The 23,492-nt window shown below is 36.1% G+C and overlaps 1 protein-coding gene across 1 annotated transcript in view; it reads right to left on the bottom strand.

The window, feature by feature from the left end:
- ZBBX (zinc finger B-box domain containing) overlaps positions 1-23,492 on the bottom strand; it is a 118,035-nt gene that overhangs the window by 83,731 nt on the left and 10,812 nt on the right. The window contains exons 2-6 of the mRNA XM_021069755.2: positions 23,277-23,390; positions 20,762-20,852; positions 13,149-13,197; positions 12,138-12,247; positions 6,003-6,098 (exon numbers count right to left, since the gene is read on the bottom strand). Of these exons, the coding sequence (XP_020925414.1) occupies positions 6,003-6,098; positions 12,138-12,247; positions 13,149-13,197; positions 20,762-20,852; positions 23,277-23,390 (460 nt within the window). The remainder of the gene's footprint in view (positions 1-6,002; positions 6,099-12,137; positions 12,248-13,148; positions 13,198-20,761; positions 20,853-23,276; positions 23,391-23,492) is intronic.

The following is a 23,492-nucleotide window of genomic DNA, read 5'->3' on the forward strand; positions in this document are numbered from 1 at the left end:
GGAAGCTGGATTTGTCTGAACACTCGTGAAACAGCCTCCAATTCTGATTGCATCAATAATACAATTGATATTTTGATTTCTACCTTCTGACTCTAATATCTGTTTCTCAATTGGTTCAGAATCTGGAAAGTGAAGAAAGAAAGGTTTTGTAGTGACCTTGAAAAATTGCAGTACACTCTAAAATAAGGCAAATAATTGCAAGTAATTGGAGTCTGAATTACATATTGTCACAGGTCAGGTTTGCCAGTAGACAAATTCTAAGATTTGCCTGGCTGAGTTTTACTGGGGAGTGCTCTGAGAGGAACACTTTTGGGGAAGTGAAGGATGCAGAACTGGGTGCAGAGGAAAACTGAATTTGATGTAATTGCTCATCCCAAGGGAGGAGCTGTGATGGTCCATCAGAGTTGTCCCCAACCGAGGCAAGGGCTTGAGGGAATTTGTACTCTAGCATAGCCACATATTGGGCCAGTGATGGGCTGCCTCCAGGGATTGAGTGTAGGCTCAGAAGTGGCAGTTCTCTTTGGGGAAGGGCATTTCTGGGGGGAGGGACTCAACTCTGATCTATCTGCAGGCAACACGCCAGGCAGCTAGGGAAGCAAGTGTCTCGGTTCTAAGGAGGAAGTTCTGGGTGACACAACATTGCATCTATAACACGTGTGTACAGAGCATTTAAAACAAGTATGTTAAGATCATCCAAGGAAGTAACCATGATATTACACAAATGACTAGCTATGGCCTAAAAATACTATATTCTTCTGAACATTAACAGAAAAATGATAGAGTGAACCTAAAAGCTGGTACTGGTCATTGTCAAATGAAAGAAAAAAAATCTACCCTAAAGTCAGATAGCATAAATAGTAGTATTCTGATGACAACTGAGGTTCTGCCTGGTAGTTATTTTCCTGTAAGTATGTTCAATCAAACAAATATCCCCAATTATAACCCATATTTATATAGGGATACCTTTCTTTGTAAATAAAAAAGTAAAGAGGCTGCATATAAATGGCTCATATGAGAAAACATGGAAATTCTACCTCAATTATCTCTTCTCGCATTACTAACCACTCCTTTCCCAAGGTCTCACCTTTCCAGTTAAGAAAATCTCCATTCCAATTAAGAAAATATACATACCAGAATCTATTAATGATTTACTTAATCCAACCTCCCTCTGTGCATGTCATACTTCACAATGGAATGCCTTTTGTTTGTTTTTCCCCCTATATTCCATTATCTCTGATTAACCTTGTCTCTTCTGTTTGATCTTTTGTTGTTAAAAAGGAAATAGGAATGCCTGATATAGTAAAGCCTTCTTTTTCATCAATGTGAGGTTTAGCCAGTGAAAAATCTTTTGTTTCAAACCTTAGTGATGAAAATCATTCCAAATATAGAAGTAGAATTTTTATCCTCAGTAATTCCCCTCATGCTTTTACACATTATCTTACAGATAATTATTAACAGAGGTTACAGAAGGTAAAAAAAGAAAAAAGAAAAAAAAAAAAAAGCTTGTGCCGAAATCACTCTCAAGTATAAATCAATTGTAAATCAAAAGAAAGGCCCTTTGAAATTGTTAGTCAACATGGAAATGGTAACACTTTGCCTTCAATTTTTTAGGGTTTTATCTCTTAAGTGAAACAAATTATGCCAGGACAAAATGGTCCCTACTGAATGTGAACTTTATAAAGATTAACTGGTCTGGGAGTTCCGGTCATGGCTCAGCAGTATCTGACTAGTATTTATGAGGACACAGGTTCAAGCTCTGGTGTCACTCATTAGGTTAAGGATCAGGCATTGCCGTGACCTGAGGTATAGGTCACAGACATGTCTTGGATCTGGTGTTGCTGTAGCTGTGGTGTAGGCCGGCAGCTACAGCTCCCATTCTACCCCTAGCCTGGGAACTTTCACATGCCGATAATGCAGCCTTAAAAAAACAAAAATCTAACTGGTCTGCAGGCCAGGGGCTAAAATGGTTTACAACACTCAAAATACGCTATTCTTTATAATAACCAGAAACCCCAGCATAGATTAAATAATATAAAGTATGGTAGCCATTAACTAGAAAGCTTGCTCTTTATATAATAATGCTTATTATACAGATATAGGACGCCTGCTCTAACATCTGATTAGGTATGAATGCAGCAGTCAACAAAAAAAAATCTCATGACTTCTTTTTTCCTTGTCTCCACAATTTGTATCTTTTTTAAATTGAAATATAGTTGATGTACAATAGTATATGCTACAGGTAAACAAAAAAATCTCATGACTTTGAAGGTTACCAAAACAGTAGAAAACTAGAAAGACTATGACTGGTTAATAAGGGCTAAACAGGAGTTCCTGTTGTTGTGCAGCAGAAACAAATCCAACCAGGCTCCTTGAGGATGCACGTTCAATCCCTGGCCTCACTAAGTGGTTTAAGGATCCGGCATTGCTGTGAGCTGTGGTGTAGGTTTCAGATGCGGCTCAGATCTGGTGTTGCTGCGGCTGTGGTGTAGGCCAGCAGCTGTAGCTCCAATTCGACCCCTAGCCTGGGAAACTTCATATGCCATAAGTGTGGCCCTAAAAAGCAAAAAATAAAAAATAAAAATAAAAATAAATTAGGGCCAAACAGGAAGAGATATCCACATATTACTGAACAATGGTCATCAGGTCAAGACAAAACAGTACCAAGAACTTTCATGCATAGAAAAGAATGATGGAAACAAGAGAAAAAAAAGCAAGATGATGAGAAAAAAAGGGGGGCTAAACAGCTAGAGAAATAGTAAGAAAATAGCTTACAGCTAATGGGACAACTGCTTAAAGTCAAGAAGTGATGGCAGACAATGGGTAAGGCCATGATAGAGAAGCAAATTAGAGTATAACCAGAATAGCAAATCTCTTAGGATGAATGTGTAGCTATACATATTACATCAGGTAGCTGAGGCCTCATATTAATAATGGTTGTAATAGCTACCATCAATATTATGGGCAGGAGTCACTGATATACAGTAAGACTCTGTTCACTGTACACTTTACAAAGCTGGGAGGGAGTAAGTTATAGATTTTGAAATAATTTCTTTTTTTTGTCTTTTTGCCATTGCTTGGGCCACTCCCACGGCATATGGAGGTTCCCAGGTCAGGGGTTGAATCAGAGCTGTAGCCACCGGCCTATGCCAGAGCCACAGCAATGCAGGATCCGAGCCGCATCTGCAACCTACACCAGAGCTCACAGCAACGCTGGATCCTTAACCCACTGAGCACGGCCAGGGATCGAACACACAACCTCATGGTTTCTAGTCAGACTTGTTAACCACTGAGCCATGACGGAAACTCCTGAAATAATTTCCTTTAAAAAAACTTTTTTAATTTAAAGTTTTGTTGAAAAATGATCAAATGTTCTTGAATTGTCTGGAAAAGATAATTACTTAGCAATCCTTCAAAGTATTACCTAGCAATCTGGGTGAGTGAAATCATGTTCTATTAAGGAGAACAACAACAATGTATGTTTAGCTCTCAATACAGGTGGTCTCTGCTCTTTCCTATGATTTAGCCTCACAATTTGACATCCCTAGCAGACAATGAATTTCCCAGTACTATCCTCAAGATAAGCACCAAGTGGTACCTTTGATTTCTACAGACCAGACAGCAATCCAGAGGAGTAACATGATTATAGAAGATATATAGTTATTTACCACTGTTTAACTTTAAATATATACATAAAAGAACTCCTATATTTTGGAAAAAAAAACTCTCAAGCATTCATTATTACTTGCTATGCTCTTTGATTTGTATTCACATTATGAAATTCATTTATGCTAATTTTTAGGAATGAATGCATAGTCTACAATTTGAGATTAACTAGGAACTTAAATACCATTCTACTATTTCTGGCTTACCAACCTTTCCTCTTCTGCAACCAAAACTAGAAAATGTGATATGGGATGGGATGAAGTTTATGCTCAATAAATAATTCTCTTACTTCCCCATCAATTCCACATTTAGAACCTTCAAGAATATAATTGACAGAGATCATATCCTTTTATGCTAACATATAGAATACTTCTGTTTTAATGATACTAACATGGAATAGAAAAATGCTCATGCCTAGTATATATACGCTATGTCTCACTGCTTTTAGTAAGCATGGTTTGACCCATGTCATATCTGCCTCTGGACAACAATAAACCATATCACAAAGGCAAAGTTTGTCTTTTGAAATTGAGTGTGTGTGTGTGTGTGTGTGTGTGTGTGTGTGTGTGTGTGTGTGACAGAGAGAGGAAGGGAGGGAAGGAGACAGAAAAGGACAGAGGGCTAGAAGAGAGAGAGGAAGGAAGGGAAGACAGAGAACCAGACTTAGATAAACTTGAAGGCCAAATATTGAAGTTGAGGAAAGGAGCCATGTCTCATTTTTCTCTTTATCTTCCACACACTGGCTCAGTGCCTAAATTCACTGAGAGATAATTCAGGAAATGTGAACAAATCACTGAATGGAAAATTCTAATGTGACCTCACAGTGGGATAATTATACTCCTTATCCTTAAAGTGGAGTGCCTTTGGTTATATTCCATATTATTTGTATAATAATAACAATTATACTCCCTTTTACATACATTAATTTTCATTTTCTATGACCTTGACCATCCAGTTGTATAATACCTTCTGAGGCAGCAGAGTAGTTGGTGGATGGTTTTTTTGTTTTTCCCTCTATCACTTTTGCCAGGAGGCGCTAAACACTGAGTAGCTATTCGAAAGTAACTGACATTGGTAAATACTGATATAAGTGAGGTCAATTTTATGTTTTGTGGTTATTATGACTTCAGTCATTGGCATCCACGAGAGCTACCAACACATATATGTTGAAGCAACATGTAAAGATTGACGTCTACCAGTGACACTTCTAAATACAGATAATATTAAACCCCATGAGATAATATTAAATTCTTTAACCCATTATACAAGGCCCTTGGTTCTCACTTTTATCTCCGGGTCCTTAAGGGCAGGATCCTATTCACCTGTGTAGGGTCACTGCCTAGCATTAACCCTGCTGCCTAAAAGGCATTCAATATATATGAGTTGAATGAATTACTGTACAATAAATGAAATCTATGACAAATCAATACGTTAAATATAACTGGTATAATGTTATAGCTGACTTTAGCCATATTTATTGTTTAAGTATTAGAATTTTAAAGCCACCTGACAAGATTTGAGTTTAGGCATTTCAAAAAACAATGACTGTGTGAGGATAAATAAAAGCTTTTGATATATATATAGGAGGAAAAGTAGAAACCTGAGAGATAAGCTTATTTAAACAATAATGGGGGAGAGCAAATAAAAAACTATTTTATTTAAATAAACATGAGACAGGAGTTCCCGTCGTGGCTCAGTGGTTAACGAATCCGACTAGGAACCATGAGGTTTTGGGTTCAATCCCTGGCCTTGCTCAGTGGGTTAAGGATCTGGCATTGCCCTGAGCTGTGGTGTAGGTCGCAGATGTGGCTCGGATCCTGAGTTGCTGTGGCTGTGGTGTAGGCCCGCAGCTACATCTCCGATTCAACCCCTAGCCTGGGAACCTCCATATGCCACAGGAGCGGCCCTAGAAAGGGCAAAAAGACAAAAATAAATAAATAAATAAATAATAAAATAAACGAGAAGAAAACAAGAGATTTCTATTTATAAACTAGACAGAAATAATACTTAAAACAAATCATGTGTTCATTTGAAACCACAATAGATAAAAATATTGTCTAATTTTTAAATGTCAAGTTCATAGAGAGAATGCATAATCTAAAAACGCTAATCAAGCTAAGTGCTTCAGGAGCTATATTAAAAAACAACGTGTACAGCAAAATAAAATCTATTAGTGTTCAGTAAAATAAATTTAAGTTGTATGTAAAGACTGTACATAATAGAATTTTAGAAATTAATTGTAAATTATCCTAAATTCTAGATAATTAAACATATTTTAAATGTCTTTGTGTTGAAACATTTTATAAATACACCACAAGTAAAGCATTTTAAAGTCATACCTGCAGAAGAGTTGTTCTATGGAGCTTTAGTGCCCCCTTCTGGTGAATTTTAGCAAAGCATCCTGAACAATAATCTTCTCCACATTCAAGGCATACCTTAAAAGATATTGAAAAATCATACAATCTTATAAAATATAACTTTGAGAAAAAATTGTATAAAGAACTCTTTTCTATAACCTTTAATTCTCAAATTACACACCTAGTATGTCAGCAAAATTGAAAGCCCAAGGAAACGAAACAATCATTTTTTTCAGTTAAGATGTAACTGAGAAAAATTCACTTACAAACTCTAATAACTCTTATAGCAAAATAAATATAAAAGTTACAAGTAGGTTTGAGATATATGTGTTAGTTGCATATATGTATGTACAATTTCTGAATAAATCACTAAAAATTTTTCAACTATACAGAAATTGGCACAACATTGTAAATCAACTATACAAGTTGTAACATACAATTATACAAGTTGTAAATATACAACATTGTAAATACAACTATACAAAAAATACAAAAAAAAAAATCCCAGAAGCCTCAGATCGAACTTCTTAACCTGATAAAAACTAAACAGTGTTATCTCTGGGCCAAAAGAACTTCATTGCGATGAGTTTTTTTATCTTTCTGTATGAATTTACATGGCACAATTATTTTCAAAGGGTATATATACTATTTGTACCCAAAAATCCCCACAGACTTCTTTCAAAGGCACTGGTTCACTGGTGATTCTCAAAATGTGGTTTCAAAAGCCTTCTTAGAAGATTCCTCAAAGGAAAAAAAAAGTATAAGAAAAAAACAGGATGGAACTACATCAACATGTCAGCAATGTTTATGACTGGTGAAATGACTATGGACAAGTTTATATTTATCTTGCAAATTCTCTATGATGTTAAAATGTCATTTTTTAAATTTGAAGATAAGTTGAGAAGTGTGACCTAGCTGCATCTATGATGGTATCAAGCAAGAATGAGAGTGAGAAAAGAAAATGGAATTTTTACTGAGAGTAATTACTACTGTGCAGTTGTATAGCCACTCCAACACCCTTTACAGTAGGACAAAAACAGTGCAAATGCTAATAGCCCTCATTTCCTTGAGTTTAGCCTGGGTTGAGAACAACCAGTAACCACGAATAAGAAAGCATGAGGGCTTAGTATTTCTGTTGGCGCTTTCATTTCTTCCCTCTCCTGTCTCTCTCCTCCTGTCAGAGAATTATAAGTATAAAGCAGCTGAGACAGACTGGGGTGACGCAAACGAGGCTCTTCCTCTGCCGTGTATGGGACAGTGGTAGCTGATGTGTGCAATTCTGTGACACATCTCAAATTGTACTCTGCATATGAATCTCCTGGGATTGTGTTACTGTACAGACTCTGGCTTGGGGAGTCTGGAATGGGACCTGAAACCCTGAATTCTAGCAAGCTCCCCAGTAATGCCCTTGCAGCTGCAGGATGCAGACCACACAGTGAGTAACAAGGCTCAAGAATGTATAGGATGAAGAAAAATAGACTAAACTCTTATTAAAAACCCAACCAGAGTCCATTAATTTTTAAAAATTGTATTGTAAGTCCCCATATGGTGATACAGTTACCTACAATAATGTAGCTATGCTTATTAAATATAAAATAATCAGGAAAACGCTAAAAAAAAAAGGTTAAAAGTGTTAAGACATTTTATAGAACTAAAAGGAAACTAAAATCAAAAAAAAAGAGAGTAGAATTGAATAACAATAACAGGAGTTCCAGTCGTGGCTCAGCGGTTAACAAACCCTATTAGGATCCATGAGGACGCAGGTTCAATCCCTGGCCTCGCTCAGTGGGTTAAGGATCTGGCGTTAATCCTGAGCTGTGATGCAGGTCATAGACACGACTTGGATCAGGCGTTGCTGTGGCTGTGGTGTAGGCCGGTGGCTAAAGCTCCAATTGAGCCCCTAGCCTGGGAACCTCCATATGCTGCAGGTGTGGCCCTAAAAAAGACAAAAAAGACAAATAAATAAGTAAATAAATAAATAAATAGCAATATCCACAATACTCAGTGAGCAATTTCTCATCATTCTAAGGTTTCATATGTTTCATCTCATTTAATCCTCACAGCAGCTCCATGAGATTGGCATGATCATTGTCCCTCCATTGTTTAGATGAAGCAACAAAGAAACATAATGACTGAGAATCTGTCCAGTTGTACAGCTAACACGCCAGGATTTCAATCCCAGAGACTAGCTCAAAGCTTGAGCTCTTACCCATGACCCATATTACTAATAACCAGGGACTATTAATTGCAGTACTAATGATTTATTGAAAATCCTTGATAAAATCTGCAAGAAAATAAAATCCAATATGTCAAATGGTTGCATGGTCAGGTAGTTATTAATCTAAGTGGGAAAGGAATCTGAAAGAGAATGGATATGTGTATATGTAAGACTGAATCACTTTGATGAATGGCAAAAATTATAACAACCTTGTAAATCAAGTATTCATCAATAAAACTTAAAAAAAAATCCAAATGTGGAGTTCCCATCATGGCTCCGTGGTTAACAAATCCAACTAGGAACCATGAGGTTGCGGGTTTGATCCCTGGCCCGCTCAGTGGCTTAAGGATCTGGCATTGCCGTGAGCTGTGGCGTAGGTCGCAGATGCAGCTTGGATCCCACTTTGCTGTGGCTGTGGTGTAGGCCAGCAGCTACAGCTCTGATTAAACCCCTAGCCTGGGAACCTCCATATGCCTCAGAAGTGGCCCTAGAAAAGACAAAAAAAAAAAAAAAATCCAAATGTATTTTTCAAATGCGATTAACTACACAGGACTGGTTTTTAATTTAAGTGGAAGAAAAACAAATACTATCCCTACTATGGGAACTAGTCCTAGGCTTTCAACTATTATTTCAAGAACTATAGTCTCTTAAAGAAATTATGATAAAAGCATTATCGAAATCCATAATTTGTAAGTGTGAAATTAAATAAAAAGCTATTCACTTAAATATACGGTAATATCATTGTATTAATTCAGATTTCAAAATGTATTCTGCAATATATCTGCTAATATCTTAATAAATTTCTCATAAATATTTGACACTGTTTTTACAGTGTGATATACAGGATGGAGAGTCAGTTTCAGCATATAATTCTAAGCCAAGTATTTGCTAACAACAGACTTTTAATGAAAGTAGCCAAACGAATGATGTACTGGAAGATCAAAGCTGGAGTCGCAGACTAAGCTTAGTATTTTGTTATACAAGCATATTTGGATTCAAACTGGGTTAAAATGACCGCGAACTGGAAAATCTTTTTAGGCAGTTTGTATAACTGGCAGGAACATACTAAAAATGTAGATATGGGCCCCATCCTACCACAGATGCTTCTTCGATGATGGAATACCCAAGTGCAGTTTTAGCAAATATCTTTTTAATTTGATCAAGGCTAGATCAGTTATGCTAAGCCTTCAGAATCCATTTGAGTTTAATTAAATTATCCACATTTGCCAAATTAATATGTACTTTTAAACTATCCATTTCACTTTTGTCATGTAGAAACAGCCCAAAGCCCATGGAATTTCTTGTAAAAATAAGAAATCTGGAAATTGAAGTTTTTTTATTTTTACTATAAACATATATGAATGAGACGTATACACCGTGTGCCAACAGCAAAAGCCATACAACTTACTATCTCCTCTCAATGTGCTAGGTACAATGCCAAATACTCCATACACATTAATCAATATCCTCAACAACTTGGAGCTCTAGACTACTCTTACCTGTTTTATCCCATTTTACAAATGAGGAAAGAGAAATATAAAGGATTTAAGTCACTTGCTAAAGGTCATCGAGCTAACAACAGGCAAAGTTGAGATTCAAACCCCCAAAATGTAAGCTATTAATCCCTACCTCCCAGCCCTACATAATTTTCCCTGATGAAGATACGGAAAGGTTCAGTCTGATTATCCAGTCAGCATAACCATCTAGACGATGGAAGCTAAGAACATAAGGTAACCTCAGAGTTCACCACTGCAGAGGTCATTATATCTGCCACACTTGAATTCTTGAAAAAACTTGTTGTGCTTTAACAAGTAATGTGGGATGTCATTTGCATTTCAAATAGAAAAACACGCTTTCTTAAAATCTTGGTAAAATTGTTTAGGAATAGTTACAGACTAAATCCTGGCATCTATTTTTCAATAGTTTTCAGGAAAATCAGTTTTGTAATCACTGCACACTTCATCACTCTCATCTGCTTTCCAGCCAAGGCATATGCCATTTATTCTGTCTGGGATGTCCTTCACTTGCTTTTCCTTCTCTCTGGAAAAACAGAGCCTATATTTCCAAGCTAGTCAAGCCTTATCTCCATATGCCGTATTGTTGAAATTCCATGGCCTTTAAACAGTGTTCTACACAGAACAAGATTCACAAGAAATAGTGACTCAGAGCTCCTATGCAAATGCTTTTTCAGATCATGAGCAGTGGACTCCCAATAGTTCAATTCTGCCAGTAAGTCCCTTTTAGCTTTTATACTCAAGCTTCAGGAATATTAGCATTTGTTTATATTTTCTAAACATTTCTGGATAGGTATAATTTGTTAAAATTTCTTAAAATGTTGTTCATCATTATATCAAGCAAGAAAAAAATTAGTATGATATAATAGTAAGAGCTTTATACCAAGAGCCAGGGTTTTATATTTGACATTATTAGCTCTTTATTAGAGCCTTCCAACTCTCTGAGCTCAGTTAAAACTGCCATGAAATAAGGCTGGTAATACAATCTTAAATCAGAAGGGATTATAGGCAAGTTCTCTGAAATTATAATAAATAGTTATAGTAATCCATAAATATTAATTATAATCATCAAATTCTTTAAGGGGAAAACTGCTTCTTAAGTGTGTATAATATTTTATTTGCAAAAGATAATGGAGAGCTTCCTTTTGGTTATCTTTAATTATAACAATTTTTTCAATATCAGAAAAGTTTTAAAGAAATTGCTTATTCAACAATTATTTGTTGAGAATCTATTAAATTGTAGGCATAAGTCTAAGCGATACGCACAGAGCAGCAAACAAAACTAAATCCCTACTCTCATGAAGTCTACATTGTAGGTTTGTGGAAAGCAAACAAATAAATGTACATTAAAGAGTGATAAACGTTATGCAGATGATGAGGCAGCTTCACAAAACTAGAGAGTACAGCTCAGTTGTTGCTCTTTTATAAAGGGCACCAGGATAAGCAAAGTTTGAGCTGAACTTACTGACATGAGGAGAACTTGGGGGGAGACATTTTGATGGAGAGATTCAAAAGTTGAATTTTGAACATGTAAAATTAGCAATTTTTATTAGTCACTAAAGTAGAAGTATTGATTAGGCAGTATAGTTGAAAGTTCAGAGGAAAGGTGTGAGTTAGAGATGTAAATGTGAGAACCAACAAAATAGAATTTGTCTTTAAAGCCAGGAGAGTGGATGAAACCACCTAAAGAGTAAGTATAAATAGACCAGAGAAGAGGTCTGAGGACTAAGCTCTGTGGCACTCTCATGTTAAGGGGTCAAGAATACAGAAAACCAATAAAGTCTCACACAGAAAAATACATACCATAGCATTCCATTTATATAAAGTTCAAGAACAGGTCTAGCACCACTAAATGTAAGCTGCTAAAAATGATCACAACTGTGACTGGCTTTGTTGTGGGGGTTAATTGGAAAAGGCACAAGGGAACCCTATGGGGTAATCTATAATCGTGATGGGGATAGATAAAAGATCTATCCATTTCACAGCAAGTAAATTACACCTCAATTAAAAAAAGAGAATGGGAGGAGAAATACAATGATAGCAAGTGAAGACAAGTCTTTAGAAGTGTTATAGGGGTACAGAGGGAGGTGTGGAGACCAGAGAAGAATTTTTGGTGTGGTTTTGGTTTGGGAAATACTGCAGAATGTTTATGTGCTGACAGGTATGATCCGAGGGAGAGAGGAGGTTAGGTGGTGTCCTTAACGGGAATGGGAGATTGAGAGTCAGTGCACTGTGCAGTGTTGGCCTTTCCTGGCAGCCTGCACACTCCACCCTTAGTAACAGTCACGAAGGAAAAGGACACGGCTACCAAAGCAGGTTAAGTGAGGAGGGGTGTATGAGCCCAGGTAAAAGTTCTGTTCTAAGATGGTATTACAGTGCACGTACTAGCAGAGCAGCTTTGGTCTCACACTGTCCACAAACCTTCCCTTTTATCTTGGGTTTTTCACTTTCAGAAGAATTTGCCATTTTATAATTAAATGGCTCTTTCACTGGCTCTGAAAGGAAAAAAAAATCAGATCAATCACATTAAAATATGATGTTCATTTTTCTGTTAAAGTAATGAAATTATGCTCAAACAGTATTTAAATATGTTGCCCCAAGAAGAATGGCATGTAGCCAAGTCTAATCTTCCCGGGGGGTCCTCCCTCCCACCCCCTGCAACCACAGGGTCACACAAATCCACCAGTATCCATTCTGCTGTAAACCGAATTGAACTAAGTAACAGAAATTGAACTAAATAACTAAAAAACAGAAATTAAATAACGTAATTGAACTAAAGTAACACAATGTTAAAGACTATGCTTTTAATAGGATTCCTATAGGATTCAGTGCCATCTATCCATCAAACTGAAGCAACACAGAACAACTTCTATAATAAATGTCATATGTATTTCTAGAACTTGCTCTATCAAATTATCCTACCTATTCAATTGAATGCATTTATACTTTATTTTAAAAATCTAATTTCTTTTAGAATTATTGTAAAATCAAACTTTACTTTTGGTATTTGCCATTTTCAAATAATTTATTAAAATCTAAAGAAATTTCAACATTTGTTTAATTTCCCAGAGTAATTTTCAATTTATAATTTTGTACTGATAAAATTTTCTTCCTGGTTAAAAGATTATATTAAAGTTTAAGGAACAACATCATCAAAGTCTTCGCTTTTCAAAAATACCAGTATTATAATCATATACTAAGTCGATTTTTGACATAAGTGCCCCCCAAAATAGATAAAATATATTTTGAATATCAAAGATAAAGAGTTATCATTTTTGTGTTTAGAATCTATACTGCATGAACAGTTCTTGTTCTAACACTTAAATTTTCTATGTAATTCAAATGTAAAAGGAATTATATCTTCAGCAACTAATAATACAGTGGCAAACTGTTTACCTTGAAGCTGTTCCCTCAGTAATTTTAATTTCACTTTTCCAGCAGAAAGCTGTATTAATAAAATAGATATTATTTGTCAGGTATACAAACTCAAAGTTTAAGTTACTAATGAAAATATTATAAAGCCGTAACATTTTGGTGCATCTTGAACAAAACAAACATTTCGAAAGAATAATATAATAGGAGATCATCATTAATGCATATAGAGAACTTTTAATTAAATCAAAAGAAAATTTTTAAAGGAAAACTAAATGTTTGAAATATATATAAACCGGTTTATAAAATGTCATAAATTATCTTCAAACAAAAATGATATATCATGATGAAATGATTTTAGGAAAGCACTAGTGTTCAATTATTTTAAAGGTTCAGTAAGCCTTTTCTATCTCTGATCTTTCTGAAACACTTTGTGTAGACCAAATCTAAATTGAATTCTGACTGAACTATTCTGCTTATGTTACTGTAGAAGCTAATATTATTATCTTTATTTGCCCAATTTAGAGAACCACATGTTTAAGCATCATAGATAATAACTTTCAAATATATTATTTGTGATCCCTGACTCTCCCAAGTTGTAGCCAAAAAAAAAAAAAAAAAAAGTAAATAAGAATCATAGCTAGGTATTCCAAATAAATCGTCACTTAAAATCTTTGGTTCTTAAGATTTTAGGAAATGAAACAGACTCGCCAGCTGCACATTCTTGCCTTGGTCTTATTAAAACCAGCATCTGAAGTACATAGCCATTTATGGAGCATGGTGCACATTTACACACACACTGTCGATTCATGCCTCGTTTTCAATTTGCAATTTGCATGCTCAATTGCCCAATTTGTACATGAGAATATGAGAACAATGGTTGCCTCTATGTCTATGGCTGTACCAACTGCAGTCATCTTTGAAAATTTAGGCCTGATTATTCTCAGTGAATCCAGCGGTTTTGCTTCAAAAGGGCATTTGTTTGTTCACTCACATTCTTGAAGGAGCTGCTCAGATGCTATGTACCAAACACAGCAGACAAGAAAATAGGATTGAAATAATCAATTTTATGTGAATTACACTTTTATTTTTAAACTGGCAGTGCTCTACAAGTTACAGATAATTTAATCTCATTTTTATAACCAAATTATCCAATATTATTACCTTAATGATACATCCAAATTGCAACATGATCTATGTGGTTATAGGCTACCTAGGCAGAACAGATACACCAAAGAAAACTGAACTCATTATTAGGGAAATTTTAGAGGTCCTTCTTGTTATTGTGAATAATATTTTTCTGTTCTCTGAGTATTTACTTCACATGAATCAAACTGCATAAAAATATTTCACTGAACAAACTGCTAGCTGCTATTTTTAGGTAAATAGAATTTCCTCCTGAGTCTGATTTTTATCTGTTGGGGAAAGAGATGAGGGTGGGGTAGGGCTGGGCCAGGGATACACACACACACACACACACACACACACACACACACACAATCGTATACATGCAAACACACACACATCTATATGCATATGCACATACAAATATATATATATATAAGGATATGCATATGAAAGTATATGTAAAACATCAGGAATTCAATATACTGAAGCCTATATCTTATTAACTCAGTGATACCTCCACCAGGAGATGCTCAAGGGGTGTCATCTGGGCCCAGGGCAGCTGGGTGGCTCTACCGCACAGACACATATCACCTGGGCCTCTGGGCTCAGACTACACTGTCATCAGCCTTCCTGGCATTCTCAAACACCTCCAACCTGCCACCAATGCCTAAATCTGCCATGCTGGGTCTATACTCCTCATCATACAAGCCACCCCTCCAAATATTCTCATTTGTAATCCAATTAGCTATTTAACCTTTGCCATTCTTTTCTATGTGCCCTTCCATGAAAGTTTTATTAAGTAGTCAATTTAACTATCTTATGTCTTAAACCCTTCCTAAAAATATCTCTTCCAAAAGTTCACACTAAGTGGACCCATCTTTCCTCACAAACAGCCTTCTCCATAGAACTCTCCAGAGGTAATATAGTTCCATCTCTACTTCCCTTCACTCACCAGGAGAGAAGGAAAATGCTCTCCCAGTTTGCTCCTCAGTGCTACTTCCAGAATATTGTTCTACTCTCATCATTCATCGAAGTTGCCTCTACTGATGGTCCTTACCACCCACTCATTGCCTTTATCAACACCCAGGATTTTCCTCCACCTGAACCGTAGCAATCCGCTCAGTGCTTCTCTCCATCACATTTCTGGGTGATGAGTACAGAGACTTCATTGTCCCTGGTCACCTGACATCCTGATGCTGAAAACCCTCTGACATGCTGACTACTATGAATATCTAAGTGCCTCTTCAGCCAGCTGACCATTATGACCAAACCTTGAACCTAAGCATCAATCTGAATAGCCACACCTTCAAAAGCCCAAACTCAGAGTTTCTCAGTGCTAGCTACAATCAACTTACCTCCTTTCTCTTAGACCTCCCATCTACCTACCATTGTGATGAAATAATACTCCCTGGGTCCCCTGAAAATCCATGCTGAATAAGCCCAGTGGGCTCTTAGGGTGATTCAGCAATCCATTCGTTTGCAGCTAAACCTCAAATATGAGTCCCATAGTGGCTACTCCAAACCTTCCCCATTCCCAAAACTCAAATTCACCCCATTTCCCCTCCTTAATCTGAACAATGATCTTGCCTTCAAATTTACTAAGAATGTTAAGATCTTCCCATAAAGATTTTTTCCACAGGGAGTTCCCGTCGTGGCGCAGTGGTTAACAAATCCGACTAGGACCCATGAGGTTGTGGGTTCAATCCCTGGCCTTGCTCAGTGGGTTAAGGATCTGGCATTGCCCTGAGCTGTGGTGTAGGTTGCAGACATGGCTCGGATCCCAAGTTGCTGTGACTCTGGTGTAGGCAGGTGGCTACAGCTCCGATTAGACCCCTAGCCTGGGAACCTCCATATGCCATGTGAGCGGCCCTAGAAAAGGCAATAAGACAAAAAAAAAAAGGTTTTTTCCACAGCTTGCTGCCCCAATGCCTGTCAAAAGCAACCTCTAGAAAATGCACCTTCATAGTTCCCACCTTAGCAAAGCAGGCTAAGGATCCAGCGTTGTCTCTGCAGTGGCTTAGACTGCTGCAGAGGTGTGGGTTCGAACCCTGGCCGGCACAGTGTGTTAGGGATCTGGCATTGTCGCAGCTGTGATGTAGATGCAGTTGCAGCTTGGATTTGATTCCTGGCCCAGGAACTTCCATATGCTGTGGATGTGGCCAAAAATTTTAAAATAATTAAATAAATAAATGAAAGTAAAAATGCACCTTCTCTACCACCAGTTTTCTTTTCCATCTTTCTTGTCTCAGAGAAAATCTGCTTCTTTCCCCGGCTCCAACCCTCCTCACTGAGCTACGTCTTCAAAGGCTACGTCTTCAAAGCAACTGATTCCTCTCTTATTTGGCTCTTCAATTTTGTCACCATGAATGAATCTATACCTCAGCTACAAACTGGCTCTCATCTTCCCCGATTCTAAAAAACATGTAATAAAATCTCCCTCGATCCCATTAAAGCCTTGAGAGTTCACCCTCTGTTCTCATGTTCACTGAAACTTCAGTCTTTACTTGTCGCCACCTGCCTTTCTTTTTTAACCGCTTGAAATACATATTTTACATCTGGTAACAATCCAACCATCAAATCAAATTTATTGTTTTTTTAAAAATTCTCAGTCTCTGTAAATAAACATTTTAATGTGATTTTTAGTTAATGTTACAATTGGTTTCACACACATTATCTCTCACATTGCTCAAAACTCTGTGAAGTAGTCAGCAAGTATGGCTATGCATGTTTACAAATATGCTAACGCAAGGCCCAGAGGCTATGTCACTTGCCTAAAAACATAAAGATAAGGAAGCAAGTCAGGATTTTAATCTATGTAATCTAGCACAGGATTTCTTGACCTTGGTACCATGGACATTTGAGGCCAAATAATTCTTTGTTATACATTGTGCACTGTAAGATGTGCGGCATCACCCCTGGCTTGTAGCCACAAGACACCATTAGCCTCAAAAAAAAAAAAAAAAAAAAAAAATTCCTCTCAGGGGTGATAACTAAAAATATGTCCGAACATTGCCAAATGTCTCCTGGGGGGGAGAGAAATGCCCCGCTGAAAAACACTGGATAAATTATACTAAATTTTTTTCAATACACAGCACATCAATCAAGGTTGATGTCTCCATTTTTTATAAAAATGTCCTCATTTATTTTTGTTTTCTATGAAATTATATTACTTTGACTCTACTTCTCCCATTCTTTCTCTTCTCAGGCTCCCTTTACTGGAGAGCTGACAAATTATCTTAGAACTAGCCTGCATTCCAGTTCTTTACCCTGACCCTTGACAGGAGCAAGTTATTTAACTTCTTTGATGTTAAATTACTTCATCTGTGGAACTGGAAGAATAACAACTGCCTCTTAAGAGTGACACAAGCACTTAATGAGACAAAACAGGAAAAGCACTGTTGACTGATATAAAACTGTGAGTAAACACTAAAATTCTCTTTGCTTCCATATTCTTTGAGCTTATTCATTCATACCTGCCCTTTATACCTTTCTTCTCCTTTTTATATATTCTTAGGTAGCACATTTACTCTCTCAGCTTCAACTAACACTTGAGAATGCAAACAAAACTCTACATCTTGGAAGTCTGCTAAGAGAGTAGAACTCAAATGTTCTCATACAAAAAAAAAAGGTAAATATGGATGTGTTTATTAACTCAGGGGAAATCCATTCAAAATGTATATATAAATCAAATCATCATGTTGCACACTTTAACTATCTTACAATTTTATTTGCCAATTATACCTCAATAAAGCTTCGGGGAGGAAGGAAAGAAATCGGGGGAGGGAAGGAAGGAGGAAGCCAACTAGCTAACTCTAAATGTAAACACCAGGAGTTCCCGTCGTGGCGCAGTGGTTAACGAATCCGTCTAGGAACCATGAGGTTGTGGGTTCGGTCCCTGCCCTTGCTCAGTGGGTTAACGATCCGGCGTTGCCGTGAGCTGTGGTGTAGGTTGCAGACGCGGCTCGGATCCCACGTTGCTGTGGCTCTGGCGTAGGCCGGTGGCTATAGCTCTGATTCAACCCCTAGCCTGGGAACCTCCATATGCCGCGGGAGCGGCCCAAGAAATAGCAACAACAACAACAAAAGACAAAAAAAATAAATAAATAAATAAATAAATTTAAACACCAGAACTTTTTTCTTGCTCCCTTATTTATTCTATCTCCTGGGCAATATCAGTTATATATTTGACTTCATTTTCTTTCTCACTGTGTTTTGGTTCCATGTTTCCTTCATATTTCTTCTGCTACATTCTAATTCAGACTCTTCTCATCTGACCTCTAGATTCTTTCAATAGTCTTCTATATCACTGCTTCTGTACTCTGTAACTCTGACCTCCAAAGTAGCATGTATGCATGCCTGAGGGAGCGCAGGAAAAGATCAAAGAAAAAAAAAGAAATATCTACTCATGGTTATATCATCCTTGGTTGATTTCCATATTTTGTTCCACAATGCACATGATATATTACTAAATTAGTATGTATATAAATAAATTATAAGTAAATAAAAAGTTCATGGATAGAAAGTCCATTCTCTGAGTATATCATTTTTGTTGTTGTTGTTTTGTTTTGTGTTTAGCTTTTTTTAAGGCTGCACCTGCAGCATATGGAAGTTCCCAGGCTAGGGATCGAATTAGCGCTGCAGCTTCCAGCTTACACCACAGCCACAGAAATGCCAGATCTGAGCCGCATCTGTGACCTATACCTCAGCTCACAGCAACCCCGGATACTTAATCCTCAAGGTACTAGTGGGATTCATTACGCTGAGTCACAATGGGAACGCCCTGAAATATATTTTTTATTGACGTGGTACATGATCAAAAGAATTCAAATATCACATTTTCTATACTCATAAACTCCAAATGCACTGGATAGTAACAAGATCAATGATCACACATCATTACCTTAACCTTGCTACTCTCCTGCTCCAAAGCCATCAGGGAATTCTATTCACCCAATGTAAAAGTCTAGACTCCTGAGTCTGGTACTCAGGCCCCCTACCCGCCTGCCCAATCTTACCACCTTACTTTCCTTTTTTTTTGTTTTTGTTTTTGCCTTTTAAGGCTGTGCCTATGGCATATGGAAGTTCCCAGGCTAGGAGTCAAATCAGAGCTACAGCTGCCAGCCTATGCCATAGCCACAGCAATATGGGATCTGAGCCATGTCTGAGACCTACACCACAGCTCACAGCAACTCCAGATCTTTAACACTGAGTGAGCCCAGGGATTGAACCCACATCCCACATCTTCCGTTTCATTACTGCTGAGTCACACAGGAACTCCCCAGTCTTACTTTCTACTCCTGCCCTTGTAGCTTCCCAAGCCCCTATGCTTTCACCCTCCTACCTAATTATGAGGATTATGGGAACTGACATTATGACTTATTTGTCACTTTTTCATTATAAATATATCTAGTAGACTCAAATTTTTGTAGAACTCAACTATTATTTCCCAAGCACAAATGATTCATACACTAAATGGCAAAAATTATAGTGACTTTTCCTGTAAATATTTTCATATGTGCATCATCTTTTACATTAGGTAAGGATCTCCTTGAGAACAAGGATAATTCACCATAAGCCAGACAGCCTTTAATAAATGCTATTGAATAAATAAATCAATAATCACAAAGGGTTAGCATTTTTAATATACTATATTTACAACAATATCTAAAGCATGGAACACTTCTCAGAAAGATAATGAAAATTGCAAAGTGGATTATAAAACTTTTAATCCAAAAATTAAAGAAACATATCTGAGTAAGAGAGTGACACTAAAGAATAAAATGCCTTTTCAAAGCAAAAAGGTTAGAAGTGCCGAGTAAGATGTTCGTAGAGGCCAACTGGCCCAATGAAAGTTTAATGACAGGTATATAAAAGAGAAAAAGCTATATAAGTTAAAACTTACAAAGTCACGAATCTTGTACTAAAGAATCCAGAGAAGCAAAACAGTTTTCTTTACATAAGGACACTCATCTGCTTTTAAACTTAAATATAATGTAATGTCATATTTTATAATGCATAGTAAAGATAAAGCAATTCTATAGCTGAGAAAACTTTAAGCATTTTCCCCTTATGTATTTTCACACATAGAATCAAGTTTATTAATAATTATTATTCAAGCAAAACATAAACACATTAAATAAATATGAAATAATAAAAAGGCAGAAATAAGTCGGTTCTTTGTTATATCAAATAACTTCACTTTCACTTTAGTGTAGAACTACATAGTTCTATTTCACAAATTTAAAACCAGAACTGAATAGAAAAATTCAGTTTAGAAAAATTCAACTGAAGGCGAATTTCAACAAATCAACTTGCATATAAAAAACAAAAATACATTAGAATAAAGAAAGTTGTATATTAACCCATAAAATTTAATCAAAATCCAATAATATGTAAAGTTATTAAAACAGGACTAGTAGGTTCTTCAGGATGGGAGGAAACACAAGATCTGAAAAAATGTTTTATATCTTCCCAGCAAATGGCCTGAGAATCAAATGGTATTTTCTTACCTTAATAACATTTCCTTTATTTTGTGACATCATGTATGAATGATTACCCAATTTGCTAACTTGTCCAGATTTCCAGTGATACCCACTTGACCTTCAATATATATAAACAGAAGACAAAATGTAATTGCTAAATACATTTCTCCCTTTTAATGAAAATAAATATATTTTCCCTATTTCAGGAAATGGATATTCAGTTGTTACCATGTAACAGGCCACCACAAAATGAAAATGAAATATCAATAAGGCCACAATATCCTCAGTAATTCTAAAACATAGCTATACTATATTGTGAAATTTTGAGAAGAAATGAATAAAAGTGAAATGTCCAAACACAAATGAAGAATTTCATTTTTTTAGACACTGAACAATGACTAAAGAAAGCTTTACTGACTTATAGGAAATCTTACAGATTTCTAAGCAGTTTTAAAGGCTAAGGGTTTGCAAACGTAAAAAGATAAAGAAAGCAAAACAATACCCCAAATATTCAGTAGATCTACTAAGTGATGAATTCCTTATTAAGACCACAAATCAGCTCCCACAGTGAAAGGAAACAGAGACTGCAAAGTCAAACTGTTTCATTTTACAGTTTTCAAAGCACTTTTATTTGAGCCTCACAAAATTTTGTGAAGTCAACAGAGCAGAGAGTCTAATTCCCATTTTAAAAAAATAATGAGAGGAAAACTTGCCCAAGGTCACAGAAATAATAAATAATAAAGCCATGATCAGAACACTGGATTTCCATCTTCCTGACCATTGAGTGGCAGGTTCTCATTCTGGCTCTGACATTTACTATCTATGTGACCTTAGAAAAGCATTTAACCATGCTGAAAACCCAGTCAAGCTTTATAATATTTTTGAAAACATCCAAAAAAAGGTTCTTCAACTAATAAAAACTTGCTCTTTGGGGCTGATTTCAGGAACTCTGATTCACAGATATATTCATGATCCAGTGAGAAGCCCAAACTAAGTCCAAAGCAGTAAAGATTTAAACAAATAAGAAAGGAAAGGAAAAACAAAAAATACAAACAAACCAGCAAGAGAAGTGGCCATGGGATCATGAGGATAAGAGTGGCAAGATACACAATAAACTTAGGCAGCTGGGATAATGTATCACATGGAGATGTCTTTGATTAAACCCATGCTCTGGTTATTTGAGAGGGTTGTGTTATGTGTCATAAATAGCCTTTCAAATAGAAAAGCTATAAGAATAAATACTAATGACACTGTAATACACCTTTGAATTTTCTTTAATGGTTCAGGAGGTACTTCAGAGATATTTGACGATCATCATTTTGAGCACACACACACAAAAAAAAGCAAATTTAATACACACAAAAAGTCTGGTAACATTTAGTACCACCAGAAGCACACAAAACACACACTCTCATCTTCTGTAGGAGAAAGTTGTACACTTTTGAAGCCTACTGGAAAGACAAGTTCTCCAATGTCTACCAAAGTGTAAACTGCCATATATTCTGATCTAAAATTACCTGGGTAGGAATTTATCCCATAGATACTCATATATGTTAGCAAAAATAAATGTAGAAGCATATTCATGTAAGCATGTATAATCACAAAATACTAAAAACTTAATCAAGACTTTTAAAATAAATGCTGTTATATCCACACAAAGAAATACAATGCATCCATTAAAAGAATGAGATCACAGTGCACTGATATGGCAAGAGCACTAAGAGATATCAAATAAACAAGAAGGGAGTGAATCCATTCACATATTTTTATAGATAACCTCATTTATAGAAACATAAGAGACATGTCAGATACTAATCTACAAACACAAACACACTTTCAAACACACATACATATATACATATATACACACATAGCTTGTACAAGGGTAAGATAAGACATTTGTAGAGAGAAACATTTTAAATAGGCTGAGAGTCAGCCTACAGTGAAGAAGGGATAATTTCCACTATATAACTATCAGTTCTACTTGCTTTTAATTATATTTTTAATGATATTTATCATTTTTACAACAAAGAAAAATTTTCAGTAATATTTGTACAGATATGCAAACATAATATCAGAGAGCTCTCATTAATAAAATTTCAAGTAAAGCACAATTGCTAAAAATACTTCAAACATGCTTGAGGGTCCATATGATTCTTGTCTATGTACCTATAAGCCCCTGCCCCAAAAGTCTCTTAATAAATAAAAATGCCTTAAACCTAAACTGGCAATCTTCTGTTAACGGCAATTTTACGGGAGCAAAGGACAAATTTAGCACTTCTGTTCTAAACATTCCAGACTATAAATGGTTCAGAAGGGTAATGTAAGAAGAGAAATAAGTCAGTGTATTAAGGACCAAATAAGGTTTGGAGAAAAGGGACACAAATAGAAAAAATAGGGGAAATTTAATACTGCTTATTCATTAGGAAAAGCCAGAAATGATTCACTTAGATCAGATCATCACTGGAATGACAAAATGTATAAAATAGTTCATGACATAATTCAGTCTATTCCTCTAAAATTCTCTAAAAATGTCACGTACCCTCTTTCTTCCTTTTCTTTGCTCCTTGTTGATTGGAATTCTTGTAGTTTCTTTTCCATCTCTTGGTTCTCCAACTCTAACTGGACTTTCTCCATTCTCAGTTCTTGAGCATTTCTGAATAAGGTTTTAATACAGAATGTTCATTTGGAGTCAAAAAACAAACAAAAAAGAGAGAAAGAAAAGGTGGGATAATTTTATATCATTGTTTGCCCTCCA

The sequence above is a fragment of the Sus scrofa genome, chromosome 13, assembly GCF_054392235.1.
Source record: "Sus scrofa isolate SSC_HxYL_T2T_F1_AM1 chromosome 13, Sscrofa_HxYL_maternal_Yorkshire_Landrace_v2.0, whole genome shotgun sequence".
Taxonomy (NCBI): Eukaryota; Metazoa; Chordata; class Mammalia; order Artiodactyla; family Suidae; genus Sus; species Sus scrofa.